Source organism: Dama dama, chromosome 30, assembly GCF_033118175.1.
Source record: "Dama dama isolate Ldn47 chromosome 30, ASM3311817v1, whole genome shotgun sequence".
Taxonomy (NCBI): Eukaryota; Metazoa; Chordata; class Mammalia; order Artiodactyla; family Cervidae; genus Dama; species Dama dama.
In genome coordinates this window covers 57,422,916-57,436,955 of record NC_083710.1, presented here as the reverse complement: position 1 = coordinate 57,436,955, position 14,040 = coordinate 57,422,916, and the positions used below count along the sequence as shown (strand labels likewise).

At 45.7% G+C, this 14,040-nt stretch overlaps 1 protein-coding gene across 1 annotated transcript; it reads left to right on the top strand.

The window, feature by feature from the left end:
• The first annotated feature begins 1,661 nt into the window (after positions 1 to 1,661).
• SPRY2 (sprouty RTK signaling antagonist 2) lies at positions 1,662 to 6,805 on the top strand. The gene is made up of 2 exons (XM_061133063.1): positions 1,662 to 2,092; positions 4,982 to 6,805. Exon 2 carries the CDS (start codon positions 5,033 to 5,035, stop codon positions 5,966 to 5,968), a length of 936 nt encoding a protein of 311 aa, XP_060989046.1. The 5' UTR covers positions 1,662 to 2,092; positions 4,982 to 5,032; the 3' UTR covers positions 5,969 to 6,805.
• The last annotated feature ends 7,235 nt before the right edge of the window (positions 6,806 to 14,040 follow it).

The following is a 14,040-nucleotide window of genomic DNA, read 5'->3' as shown; positions in this document are numbered from 1 at the left end:
AGGGCGGTTGTGAACCGAGGTGGGCTGGAGCCAGACCCGGGAAATCGAGCACCACGTTTTCCTACCAGTTTCAAGAACTCTAACCCCAAGACCGCGAGGTCGCAGGTGCTATTCGGGAGTTCTGACCGTACTTCCCTGTAAAGTAAAACCATTCTGTAAATCACTCAGAATCCAATATTAAGAATGTGTGTGTGTGGGGGGGGGGGGGGGGGGTTAATTTCCCATTGGTGCTCCCACGTCCCTGCACGTTTCTTCGTAAACGATCGGCAATTAGAGCAATGCATATGTATGCATTTTCTATCTTTACATTTCTTTTTGTAAGTGGGAAAATAGACCACCTTGCAAATGGACAATAGAATCTTCTTGGGGAATGTTCTACGTGACAAGGAGAGTCGGAAATGAGATGATTCTTCTAGTTGAGGAAGAAATCTGCAATGGAACGGCGAGCCCCCTCCCATTTCAGAAGCCCGTGATGTGGCCCTTAGTAATCGTGTACGTGTGTAGGACTGAGTTAACTAAATTTTTTAAAGGCCTAGACTGTAGCATTTCCATCAGCAATTGCGTGAAACAAAACGGTAAGAAAGATCTTCAGAAATCTTCCATCTGTAGCTCAGTCCCTCTGTTAGAACAACATCTAATATTAAACCGAAAAGCTACAATTGACACCATCAAAAGCAAATCCCGGCCAGAGCAGAAGGTACTTGAAACCCGAATCTGCATTCCGCCCCTCTCGTACGCCGCTCGGAGGTGGGGGTGGCGGTTTGTCCCGGTGCCTGGTGTATAATCGGGTTAATCCAGTAGACAAAGGATAAACCAATAGCCCTCCCACCTCACTTCCCGCTCCCCTTCCCCTCCCCCTGCTTCTCTCCCCGTCGCCCCCTCGAGGGGGAACAGAAAAGGGGAGAGCCTGTCTTGCAATGGATTCCGAAGAAAGTCTCAAAACCCGCAACTGGTTTTTAATGCTAACACTGCCTGTCCGGGATTAGTCTGAAACGTTTATTCCCTTCTCCTAGTGGCGGGGAGAAAGTTCCTTAAATCCGCCGAGCTCAAGGTTCGTCCTCCTGGCCTCTGGGGAAAACTTTAAGGTCAGTGTTTCCTTGAAACTAGATCAACTGACCCCGCCGTGCCCAGCCCGGCCCCGCGGGCACCGCGCGTGACGGCGGCCGGGGCGGCAGGAGCGGCCCGGGTACGCGCGGGGCGGCGCGGTTGCCCTTTTGAATGCCTCCTGCGGCTCGGAGCGCTGGCGGGCGCTGGAGTGTGAGTGAATGTAGCCCCGCGGAGCCAATGAGCTGGGACCGGATGCGATATATCCTCTGGGACAACAACTGCTCTGTTCCGCCTCGGATCCACATGACGCCATTTACTGCTGCCGCGGCCGCCGCAGAGCTCCCTGCCTCCTCCGGAAAGGCGAGGGCGCAGGCCAACGGCGAGCCCCCCCGGCCGGGCCCCAGACCCTCCTCCTTCTCCTCCTCCTCTTTCGCACCCACCGCCCCCGCCTCGGCCTCGCCGCCGCGCCTCCACAACGCCCAGTCTGCACCGCCGAGAGCTGCGCGCCGCAGCGCGAGCGGAGGAGAGGGGCCGGCGGAGCGCGCAGCGCCCAGGCCCCCGCGCCCGCCCGGCCCGGCCCGGCTCGGCCCGCCGCCCCGCGCGCCCCCGCGCCGCCTCCGCTCGGCCGCGGCCGCGACCGCACGACTTGGCCATCTGGCTTTTAGGTCCTCGCGAAGGCCGTTTTCTTTTCTCATTCGCTCATCTGCCGAGAGAGGAGATTCGCCGTTGGCGCTTCGGCCTCCAGTTCATTGAGAAAAAAGGGGGAAAAAAAAAAAAAAAGGAAATACTCCGCGTGCGCTTCTAGAAGGGGGGTCGCCTCCAGCCCCGAACTCCAGAGTGTTCTTCGGCTAGGACTTGGCTCCGGATTTTTTTTTTTTTTTTTTTTCCTCTCCTTTTCTCGTCCAGCCAATCGCTCAGAAGTTAGACTGAAGCAGAGTTTGGAAGGAAGGAGAGGCAAAAAGTTTGCATCAGGGCTGGATTTATTTGCACATCGCGGAAAGAAGAGAATCCAACGGAGAGGGGTTGGTGCAAAGCCGCGATCACGGTGAGGCGCGTTTGGCCGGCTCGTCCCCTCCTGGCGCCGCGGCCGGCGCGTTGTGGGCAACATGGAGTAGGTGCAGCCGGACCGGCAGTGGGGTCCGTCTCTCCTCGGGCCTCCCTTTCAATCACCCCGCAGGTTTTCCGTGGGGAGCCCGGGAGCTGCCCGCGGATCAGCCTCACCCCGGCCTCGGCCTGCCTCTGCGGGGTGTGGGGGGGTGCAGCGCGCGCGAGGTGCTGTGTCCCCGGCCCCACGACCCAGCACGCCCGCGCTGGGGGGCTCGGGGTGGCGGCCGGCTCGCGGCGGCGCACTGGCCGCGAACTGGGCGCTGAGAGCGGGAGAGGGAGGGAAGCACTTTGTGTTTTCCAGGGCGCTGCTGCAAGCGCCCGGACTTCGAACCTGTTCTCTCCGGGGAAGGCAGGTCCCGGGAGAGGCTGTCCCGAGGCAGGGGCGCCGGGTTACCAAGGGGGCGCGGGTCGCTGCCTCGCGGGTGGAAAAAAGAGGACAGGGTGGCGAGGGGAGGACGCCCCCGCCTCAGCTCAGCGTGGACTGCGGCGAGCACGCAGACGGTGGGAGCGTCGCCCTGCCTGGCGCCGCGTCTCCGCGGTTCGGAAGTGCAGCTTTCTCTTTTTTCCGTTCGCCGCGGTCGGCCTGGGTCACGCCTTTTTTTTTTTTTTTTTTTGGACGATTGGGCTGACCCAGCACAGGAAGAAAGTCATCAAGCGGTCATGATCGTTTTCCATTACCTGAAAATAGGTGGCAAGAGAGACTAGGTTTGGGGGGGGGGGGGGGTTCGTTTACTTTGATGGACTGATACACTTTTTTTGTGTGGTTGCTGCTGGTTTTTTTAATTCGGAACCTTGTGCGTTTTTACAAAGCGGTTTCTGTGTCGGTTTGCCCCACCCTTATGCTGAAGTCCTTTTCTCCCCCATCCTTACTCTGATCACACACAGTTCTTAATGGGGGGTTTCAAAGCACTTTCAAAGCAGGGGGATGACGAGGGAGCGCGGGGCGGGGGTGGGGGGTTGCTGCGATGGGGAAGAGGGATCAGCGGAAATCACTTTAGCAAACCCCCTTACCCCCTAAAGATGCTACTTTGCACTGCAAGCATCGCGGCAAGTGTCCGGCTTAGGGACCTAGGTCTTGCATGCTCGGCGTGGGGCGCTGGAAAATGTTCTTAATTTTTAAAGCAATTATTCTGTGACTTGAAGGAACACATACATGCATACAGATGTATATTTTTAATATACAGGCGCGTGCACATTGCAGGCATTGCCCCTCAGGTCAGCGCAGGGTGGCGTCGCCGAGTGTGCCAGGGTTAGATGACCCGGCTCTGTGTCTCAGGCAGGACTTTCTTCCTCGCGGAGTCGGGGCTGGAAACCAGTGCCCTGCGTTCGAGGGCCTGGGCCGGAACGTCCTGCGATGGGCTCTGTGACCTCCGCCTAAGGGAGGAGCTGCTCCCTCTTGGAGCTGGGAGCCAGTTCTCTGGGGGTGGGGGAGATTTCTATCTGGGAAGGCAGGGAGGGGTTCCTCCACCGTTCCAGGGCAGGTTCCATTGCGCGGCGCCCCCCCACCCCGCCCCCAACCCCGGCCCCGCCTGTCTGTCCGTCCCGGGATTGTGCGCAGGGGGCCAGCTTGGCCGCTGGGCTGCGTCTGTCCTCCGGAGAAAAGTCCCTCGGGGCTCCGACTGAGTCCCACCTGCTGGGGACGGCGTTGGGGCGCAGATAGAGCCGATAAACTAAGAACAGCTCTGTCTTGTCTGCCTTTCTGTTGGAGCTGAGATCCGGTTTCCAGCTCGGCCTTTTTCCGAATTGGAAGGCGTGTGTCACCTGCCTGTGTTTTCTAAAAAGTCAGACTGGATGAAGGTCCACTTTTGCGCGTTTTTGGTCATTGTAGACTGGGTTGACAAAGAGGATGGTAGTTTTGAAATTGAACAGAGGGATGGCAATTTAAGTGGTTTACTTGTCAGGATTGATAGATTTGCGATGTGACACTTGAATTTTTAAATCACTTCCTGTTATCACCAATCAGTGTATGTTTTCAATTATTAGGTTTTGGGAAATGGGCAAAAGCAGTTAAGGTTTTGACATGATTGATTTCTAAAACAGGGAGAGCGGGTCTTTTAGCTGCAGAATTTAAAATGTTCTCCGAGGCTTTCAGGTTGTAAAATATGTGATTCTCAAGTTGTTGGGATGTTGAAAATAAGTTCCTGTCTTTTTGTTGCTCGAGGTGTAAGTTTGCTCTATTATATTCCTGGCACCTAACAGGATTTGAATTGATGTGTTTTCAATTCTGTAACTTCATGCTACTATACAGTTAATGCATGATTGTCGTATAAAGTGTATATTCCTGGAGAAGAGAAGTATTTACCCTTTTTTTGCATGTCATTTCATTCTATGGGATTTTGTAAAGTCACAGAATAGTTCAAGCTGTTTAATGTAAAAGCAGATGTAAAGTAGGAACCAAGAATTTCTAGGCTGTATCTATTGAAGTTCCAGGCAAAAATGACCATGATAAGTTGAAACCTATTTCGCGATTTGAAAACGTATTCAGCTTTTGAAAATGTCAGTATGAATGCTATGTTCCAAGAGTACTTTCCTGCAGTTTTCACAGGGAACCTGAACCTTGCAGATTTTTTGCTTATACGAGTAAGGAATCGTTACTCATGTGATTGAAGCAAAGATCACAGGATTCAAGAACAGTGGATACCTAGCTGTAATTTTTACTTTTGGGTGCAGGCGTGGATCAGACGGCTGTCCTGATACGCTCTACAGCCACTCCATTTTCCAAGTCTGTTTCTCCAAGGGACGTGGGGAGTGAAGAGTTAAGCCAGGTGGGTGGAGAGTGGGTAGTATTCTGGAGTGTAAACCGTCTCCTTCCTCTTGGTTTCCGCAGGAATTCAGATGTGTTCTAAGCCTGCTGGAGTGACTACACTTCTCAGACCTGATGGAGGCCAGAGCTCAGAGTGGCAGCGGGTCGCAGCCGTTGCTGCAGGCACCCCGTGACAGTGGCCGGCAGCGTGGGGAGCCTGACCCCAGGGACGCCCTCCCCCAGCAGGTACACGTGCTGTCTCTGGATCAGATCAGGGCCATCCGGAACACGAATGAGTACACGGAGGGGCCCACCGTGCTCCCCAGAGCTGGCCTCAAGCCTGCTCCTCGCCCCACAGCCCAGCACAAACACGAAAGACTCCACGGGCTGCCCGAGCCCCGCCAGCCCGCCCGGCCCCAGCACCCGCCGGCCAGGGCCCCTCTGGCCCGGTCCATCAGCACAGTCAGCTCGGGCTCTCGCAGCAGCACGAGGACAAGTACTAGCAGCAGCTCCTCCGAACAGAGGCTCCTAGGATCCTCCTTCTCCTCGGGGCCTCTGGCAGACAGAATCATCCGAGTGCAGCCCAAATCGGAGCTCAAGCCAGGTGAGCTGAAGCCGCTGAGCAAGGAAGATGTAGGGCTGCACGCCTACAAGTGTGAGGACTGCGGCAAGTGCAAGTGCAAGGAGTGCACCTACCCGAGGCCTCTGCCGTCAGACTGGATCTGCGACAAGCAGTGCCTTTGCTCGGCCCAGAACGTGATCGACTACGGGACCTGCGTGTGCTGTGTGAAGGGTCTCTTCTATCACTGTTCCAACGACGACGAGGACAACTGTGCGGACAACCCGTGCTCTTGTAGCCAGTCTCACTGTTGTACACGTTGGTCAGCCATGGGCGTCATGTCCCTTTTTCTGCCTTGCTTATGGTGTTACCTGCCAGCCAAGGGTTGCCTTAAATTGTGCCAGGGGTGTTATGACCGGGTGAACAGGCCCGGATGCCGTTGTAAAAATTCAAACACAGTTTGCTGCAAAGTTCCCGCTGTCCCACCCAGGAACTTTGAAAAACCAACATAGCATCATGAATCAGGAAGATTGCAGTCATGAGGATTGTTTCCCTCCACCCTTCCTTTTTTTTTTTTTTTTAATACACACATATGCAACCAACTAAACAGCTAGAATCTTGGCACTGTTGATAGAAGGTTGGGATATCCTGTGCTGTTTGCAGTGAAATGCTTTTTTCATCCATGTGCCATTTTAATTGATATGCTTGTTAGAACTCAGCTAGTGGAGCTCAGAGTATGGGATACAGACCTTGGTGACCTACATGTTGCATAAGCTAAAGCAATAGACACTCTAGGCGAAGTTTTTGTTTGTGAATAGTACTTGCAAAATTTGTAAATTAGCAGATGACTGCCCCTCTCCCCTCCCCCACCCCCGTTGTTTTCTCCAGAGATAATGTGCTATATTTTTGTATATACAATAATATTTGCAACTGTGAAAAACAAGTTGTGCCGTACTACACGGCACATTCACAAAATATTATACTAATATGTTGTACATTCGGAAGAATGTGAATCAATCAGTATGTTTTTAGATTGTATTTTGCCTTACAGAAAGCCTTTATTGTAAGACTCTGATTTCCCTTTGGACTTCATGTATATTGTACAGTTACAGTAAAATTCAACCTTTATTTTCTAATTTTTTTCAACATATTGTTTAGTGTAAAGAATATTTATTTGAAGTTTTATTATTTTATAAAGAAGAATATTTATTTTAAGAGGCATCTTACAGATTTTGCCCCTTTTATGAGGATGTGATAGTTGCTGCCAATGAGGGGTTACAGATGCATATGTTCAATATAAAATAGAAAATATATTAACGTTTGAAATTAAACTGAGCTGTATTGTCTTATTTTACATTTTCTTTGGTTTTTTTTTTTTGAAGTGAAAAAGAAGCCATTTTAGAAATATTTCAGTGACAGACATAGTTTCACTTATCTGTGAGATACTCATGCTTGCTGCTTTAAAGTGAAGATTTGGTGATTTTCAGGGATAATTCTAGCAATCAGGAGAGAAATAATTGAGCACTTGACTCACTTAATAGTATTAATCATAGGAGGGCTCATTTTGGCTCCCGTTGTTTTGCTGATTTGCAGAATTTATTGACTGGTCTCTATGTGTCAGGCATGCAGTATACACAGATCAATGCTTATAATTGAGGCAAAATGTTTTCTTGACTTAACTGGCTGTGTTTTTCCTAGTCTCTGGTTTTAGACTGTTAGGCTTATTGCCATGATACAAGAAAAAGGCATGGAAAATATAACTTGTTTTGATTCAGGTACTGGGTATCAAGGAATGTCATCCTACATTGACCTAATAATTCAGGCTTAAGCAGCCCCAACTTAGCTGTTTGAGAGGCCCTGTCTTAGTTGTTTAATCAGATTATCCAGGAAATTGTTAAATTTTACACTGCAGTATGACAAAAAAAAAAGTCAGTGTTTGTAGTTATCTTTTGGAACCAAACATAAAACAAGCTCTTACAAGCCCATCTTGACAAATACTGGGTTTTCTTATTTGTAGTAAGTCACTTGATTAGTCACTTCATGGCTGATTATTTTTTTTTTCCAAAAGCACAACCTTTTGCTGCCAAGAATCACCGGAAGTCTAGGAAATGATTTACCTGTCATTATTGTTTAATCTCTAGTTTCCTGTTCTAAGGTCTTAGTACAGGCTGTCTTCTGTTTTGTTTTTTGAAATTGGCTTTCAAGGAACCATATAGCCTCCTAAACCAAGACATTGCTATAATGTCTTGCTATAAAAGGGCACCCGTTGTGCCCTCTATGCTTTTCAAAAAACACAAAGCTGAATTAATTTGGAAATTATTTACTCTTTGGTTTCAAGTTTGAAATACTGAATGTTGCAATTCTAATACTCTTAAGGTCTAATCCTGATGGTCTCAGAATATTAGGAAAAAAATAGGGCAGAGTTTCTTATTCACTGTATAGTTTTTTAGGATTTGTAAAGCACACAAATTTTGATTAACTAGTTTCTGACTGTTCATCAGATACTGCCATATGCATTGATAAAACTATTTTGTTATAGAAATTCTGAGTTGTTTTTTTTTTCTTTTTAACACACAAGCAGCTTAAAAAGTCTAATCTAGATAAATTTATCAGATGCCATTGGGTGTTTATTGAAGATGTAGATTAAGAACCTCTTTCCAATCAGTTTCTTATCCTGTTGCTTAGGGATTTGCATTTTTAATCATTCCTCTAGTGATTATGTATACTTTGAGAGCTACTGACCTAGAAATTGCTAATTTATCTTTTTTTGTTTTTTCAATGGAGTCCATTGTAAACCATAATTCACTAGTTTGAATGTGGAACATGGTTATAAACCAGCTGAAGCTAGAAGAGGACTTGGCATAAGTATATATATAAAGTCCTGATAAAAATTATTTAAAGATAAATAAGGAAAACTGGATTCCTCAAGAAGCTTCCAATTAATCTATTAAATGTTGAGTTTGTCTATAAACCAATAGAGAATTCATTTTCAGAATATAAAAAATGAAGTATTAAATGAATATCTAAACAGGTTGAAAACAGCTGATGTTCACTTTTCAGTGTGTTAAAAGATTTTTCCAGTTTTCCAGGTCATCACACTAAGGTGGAGGAATCATCAACTCAAGTTCATGAAAATTCTTATGAATACCAGTTGATAAGGCAGTGGTCATTTGGATATTGTGATAGGTTACAAGTACAATGATACAATAAGCATTTTTTAGCATTTAGGGATATCTTCGCTATATATTCTGGTTTCTTGCCTTTTATTTTCTTAGAAACTATTGAAATTCATTTAAGGATGACAAATTGATTGCTGTTACTGAAAACAGTCATTTATGTGTGTTGAGATTTTAAGGCCCTGCCAGAGCTCTCCTTGTCGGAACATGCTCTGGACACGGTCTGTCAAAGAAGAAAGCCAAAACCAAGTGCAGGTACTCCCAACCAAACTTTTTGCATAAATTCTTTCTCCAATACACCTTTGTCTCAGGGACTACTCACCTCCAGGTTATGTAAGATAGTGATGATGTCAGATAAATGAGTTCACTCTGCCCAGTGCAGCGAGATGCTAGACAGACAGTTGATGGGTTTGACGCTTTTGAACATGCATGTCAGAACTTTCAAGGGTTTATGGGTTTTGAGTTTCACTTGTAGTTAACATCCCAAATTGGCCATTTACCCTCCTCTCTTAAATGTGCAGAAAGACCAGGATGTATGTGCCAAAGTCTCAGCTTTGAAAATAGGCTAAACAGTGTAGATCAAAAACATTGTTAGTCATCTTGTGCACAATAGTTCACACTATTTTAGTAAAGGGAAATAAAAATAGGCATTAGTTACATCAATAGTGTATCAATATCCATTCTTTGGTTTTTAGTATTAAGACACAAGTGATGTTAATTTCTACTTTAGGCCAATTGCTTCATTTCTCTGTGAGATACCAAGGGTGTGTCTCCATTGATTGAAGACTAGAGCAGAATTTTAAAATAAGGCCTGTCTGATTTCGCTGAACTGATCATCAGAATGAAGCTTTACATCTGGATTACTTAACCACTGGTTTGGCCACTCATGGGAGGATAAGGCTGCCAGACTGTAGTTTGGGTTTCATTTGGATATCATTCATGCCTCTATCTGCCTTATACCATGAGAGACTATATGAATAATGGAAGACTGTGCATTTTACTTATGATAGTATACCTCTGGTCAAAATTAAAGATACTCATTTAACTTACAGTCAAAACAGAGGGAGAAATATATCTAGAATATAATACTTATTATATAATACACATTATATTCTATAGAGAGAGAATATAAAAACATAGATGCATAGCAAATAAGAAAAAAAGATTAACACTTGACTATTCAAATGTTTCAATGTTCTTTTTTTACTTTTTGGCTATACCAAGAGGCATGTGGGAGCTTAGTTCCCCAACCAGGTATCAAACCCAAGTCCCCTGCATTGGAAGGCAGATTCCCTGGACCGTCAGGGAAGTACTTCACATTTTTATTTAAAAGTACCTTTTTATCAACCTAAAGAATTTTCAAAAACCAGTCTTATTTGGTAACTAATATTTTTTGAACTATTAAAGGAGATTAGAATGAAGCCTGTTGCCTTGGCCTCTGGCTTGGCTACATGAGTATATAAAGCTTCAGCATACCTTAAAGGAGTTTATTTCTCAAAACAGTTCTAATGCACAGAGAAGAAATAAAATTTTAGCTTAATACAGGAACCACACACCCCTACCCCTGGAATGGAATTTGAGCCTGAAAATATCAATAATTATGTATTTCAGTTTAACACTTTTTATTTTTGAATGCCTACTCCTTACCCATCACAGGGCTAGCTGATGATGTATAAAAGGAAAGGGTTAGTGACTAATGTAAGACAGAACTTTTCACTGCGAAGGCGCAAGCAAGGTGCCATGAGACACAGGAGACGGGTAAAGCACTGATGTGTTCTCTGTGGTGGGGGGTGGTTCTCCAGGGCTTTGCAATGGTTGTGTATATATGTGCTCATTCAATCGTGTCCAACTCTTTGCCACCCCATGGACTATAACCTGCCAGGCTCCTCTGTGGGATTTCCCAGGCAAGAATACTGGAGTAGGTTGCCATTTCCTTCTCCAAGGGATATTCCTCACTCAGGGATCGAACCTGGATCTCCAGTGTCTCTTGCAGTGGCAGGCAGATTCTTTACCCTTGAGCCACCTGGGAAGCCCACTTAAATAGCCATGGAGTTTTCTGCTCAGGGAGATGCAAGAGGACTCCCTTTATTCATTAAATAAAACTATGTTCACCATGTTTGTATCTTAAATTCTAAGTGAAATGTAGAGATGTTTGATTAATACTTGGACACCTATAATTTGCTATGTTTATTCTTAATTTCATGATTCATGATTCTTTAAAACTTTTCTCTAAAAAATACATTTTTAAGATATGTAACTAAGACATAAGTTGGAAAGATCTATTTATTCTTGCCTTTCCAGTTTTTGTTAGAATTTACCTCGTCATTAACCTATAATTTTAGCGTGCTTCTGTACCTAGAAAAATGAATACACATGAAGAACAAATTGGGGATAATCAAGCTGAGAAGAAAAAAAGCATTCATGATAGTGCGAAAGGAAGTAGTTGAGCTTTGGAATAATTCAGCCCTTGCCAAAACACAATGTCAGAGGCCTGGCTTTGCAGATTCACAGAGCTTCCCAGGTGACTCCATGGTATGGGTTTGATCCATGGGTTGGAAAGAGCCCCTGAAGGAAGAAATGACAACCCACTCCAGTATTCTTGCCTGGAAAATTCCGTGGACAGAGGAAGCTGGCAGGCCACAGTCCAGTGGGTCACAGAGAGTCAGGCATGACTGAGCACACACATGTGCACGTGGCTCTTGATGCCCAGGTGACCACCTTTGGCACCTAAGTCAGTGAAGTGAAAGTCACTCAGTCGTGTCTGACTCTGCGACCCCATGGACTGTAACCCACCAGTCTCCTCTGTCCATGGGGATTCTCCAGGCAAAAATACTGAATTGGGTTGCCATGCACTCCTCCAGGGGATCTTCCCAACTCAGGGATCGAACCCCAGTCTCCCGCATTGCAGGCAGATTCTTTACTGTCTGAGCCATGAGGGAAGCCCACCTAAGTCAGTAGAACTTCCATTTTTTTAAAAATGGTTCTATGTTCCAAATAACATCTGTTTTATTAACTCGCATAGGGTTTACAATCAAGCAGGGTTCTGGTAACTATCATATTTGTAGTGCCAAATATGGCTCTGGTAAATACCATATTTGTATCACCTCTCATTTCTGCAAGTTCTTAATATGCTCAATGCATCCTTCCTAGACCCGGCTTTCCTGCTCCAAGTAAGCACAAAGTAGCCCTCACACCCTGAAACTGTTCCCGAGTTTCTGGCTCCAAATCACAAGTTCCAAACTACGTTTAAGGGTCACTGCGAATGTTATAAAGTCTAGTGACCAAGCAGCCCAGCATGCATCACGCAGCAGCACAGAGCCTTGGGATCAACATTTAGCACCTGCTATGTTGGCACACTAGTGGCGAGGATGTCCTGAGAGAGACTTGTCTCCAAGCCATCCCTCTGCCAACAAGGAACTGACTCCAGCAGCACCAACAACCACACAGTCGACATTCGTATTCAGGTCCCTGTGTCACCTGGATTCTGACCACACATTTAGGATGCAGCCCAATTCGGTTTTGTTCCAACCATTCACTAACACGACACCTTGAAGCTTAAACTTTGGAAATGGATTCTCTTACAAACTATTGATCTGATTCTAATCATCTGTGAGAATTTACAAGGAACCCAATAACGTGTCTTCAGAGCCTTTGCCCTGACATGTGAATGATAAAAACTACAGGCTCAGAGTGCAACTTCTGGTCACCGACTTAATATTTAAGGTGTATCTTCAGTGTAAAAGATGTTACAGTAAGTGGGGGAAAAAAGCAGTCATTTAGATCTGTGATTGTGGACCAGCAAAATAAGAACAATGCCCACAGCTCTTTGGAAGCTAATAACCAGGACTTAGGTTCTAATCCATAGATAAAGATTGGTAGCAGTATCTAATTCCTGCCTTGGGCAATCTGATTCCCCCAGGGGACATTTGGCAAAGTCTGGAGATGTTTTTGGGTTTCACCACTGGCGGTTGAAAGGGTGAGCTTTGCAAAATACCAAATATTGGTATTTGCAGGTAGAGGCAAATTGCTAAACAGCTTTCACTGGCCAGGATAATCCTGACAACGAAGAATTATTCAGTCTGGATGCCAACAACTGAGTTTGAGAAACCCTGCTAAGAGGAAGCTAGGGGAGTAGTGGGGAGAATGAAATATGTCCTTCTGAGATGGCCATCAGCGTGTGAGGGAGAGTGAGGTCAGGGTACGTGGGGGGGGGGGGGGGGGGGGGCGGTCACCGTGACCATAACTTTGAAATTTTCAACCTGAGTGCTAAGTCTCTGAAATTCTTCTAGGGGAAAAACACCCTGTGTTTGTTAGTATCTATATACGTTCGTACACCAGTTTTCTGTAGTGCTTGAAGTTCATGGTCTTCAGAGAAGTCACTGTGCAAATTCCAATCTCCCAACCCCAACCCCACCCCGTGACCTGTTAGCTGTGTAGCCACAGGCAAATTAGTTAAGGTCTTTAGGTCTGATATCTTCATCTGAGAGATAATAATTCTTGACACAAACGTTGTGAAGATTGAAGAGATGTGAAATATGAACTCTTGAGATAGGTACAAAATAAGTACTAAAAAAGCTGACTATTATTGTATACTCAGGGGATTTTTCTTCCTCTTCTCCTTGTCTTCCTCCTCATTCTTCTTCTTCACCTCAGCACGGTGTTACATGCTTATGATATAAGACAGTATCGCCTGCCCTCCCGCAATGTGTTTGCAAGACAGCTAAATGTTTACCGTAGTGTATAATACATGTGATTACAGACTTAAAACACATATAAAGATGAAATGATTACCTCTATCTTGGGTGTAGTATATGGGATCAGGAAAATTTCCCAGAGGGGATGACGGCTACAAAACAACTTGAATGATTCTCTTAAACTGAGGTGGTGGGTAGGAGCCCACGGCCAGCCAGGTGTGAAAGAGAAAGAGATCCCTTCTTGAATGTGAAAGAAAAAAAACAGAATTGATGTCATGCCAAAGGATTGATCAATTTCAAATAGTGTTTCTTTATAAGAGATTTGTAAGATTTTAGTTTCTAAAAATTAACTTACAATAAATATGTGTGTGTGTGTATGTATATATGTATCTATGGGCTTCCCTAGTGGTTCAGATGGCAAACAATCCACCTGCAATGCAGGAGACCTGGGTTTGAACCCTGGGTCAGGAAGATCCCCTGGAAAAGGGAATGGCAACCCACTCCAGTATTCTCGCCTCCAGTATTCTCACCTCCAGTATTCTCCAGAATTCTATGGACAGAGGAGCCTTGCAGGCTAGTCTAAAGGGTCAAAAATACATTTTAATTGTGTTTAAAATGCCATCCTGAAACAGCATGAAAATGAAAAGGTTATCATATGTGCCCAAAGCAAAGCAATTAAATGTTGTGTTATTGGGCTTAAATTTAATAGTAAGG

What these genes read in the sequence shown, in the direction of transcription:
- SPRY2 (XM_061133063.1), top strand. Translation starts at nt 5,033, where the DNA reads ATGGAGGCCAGAGCTCAGAGTGGCAGCGGGTCGCAGCCGTTGCTGCAG.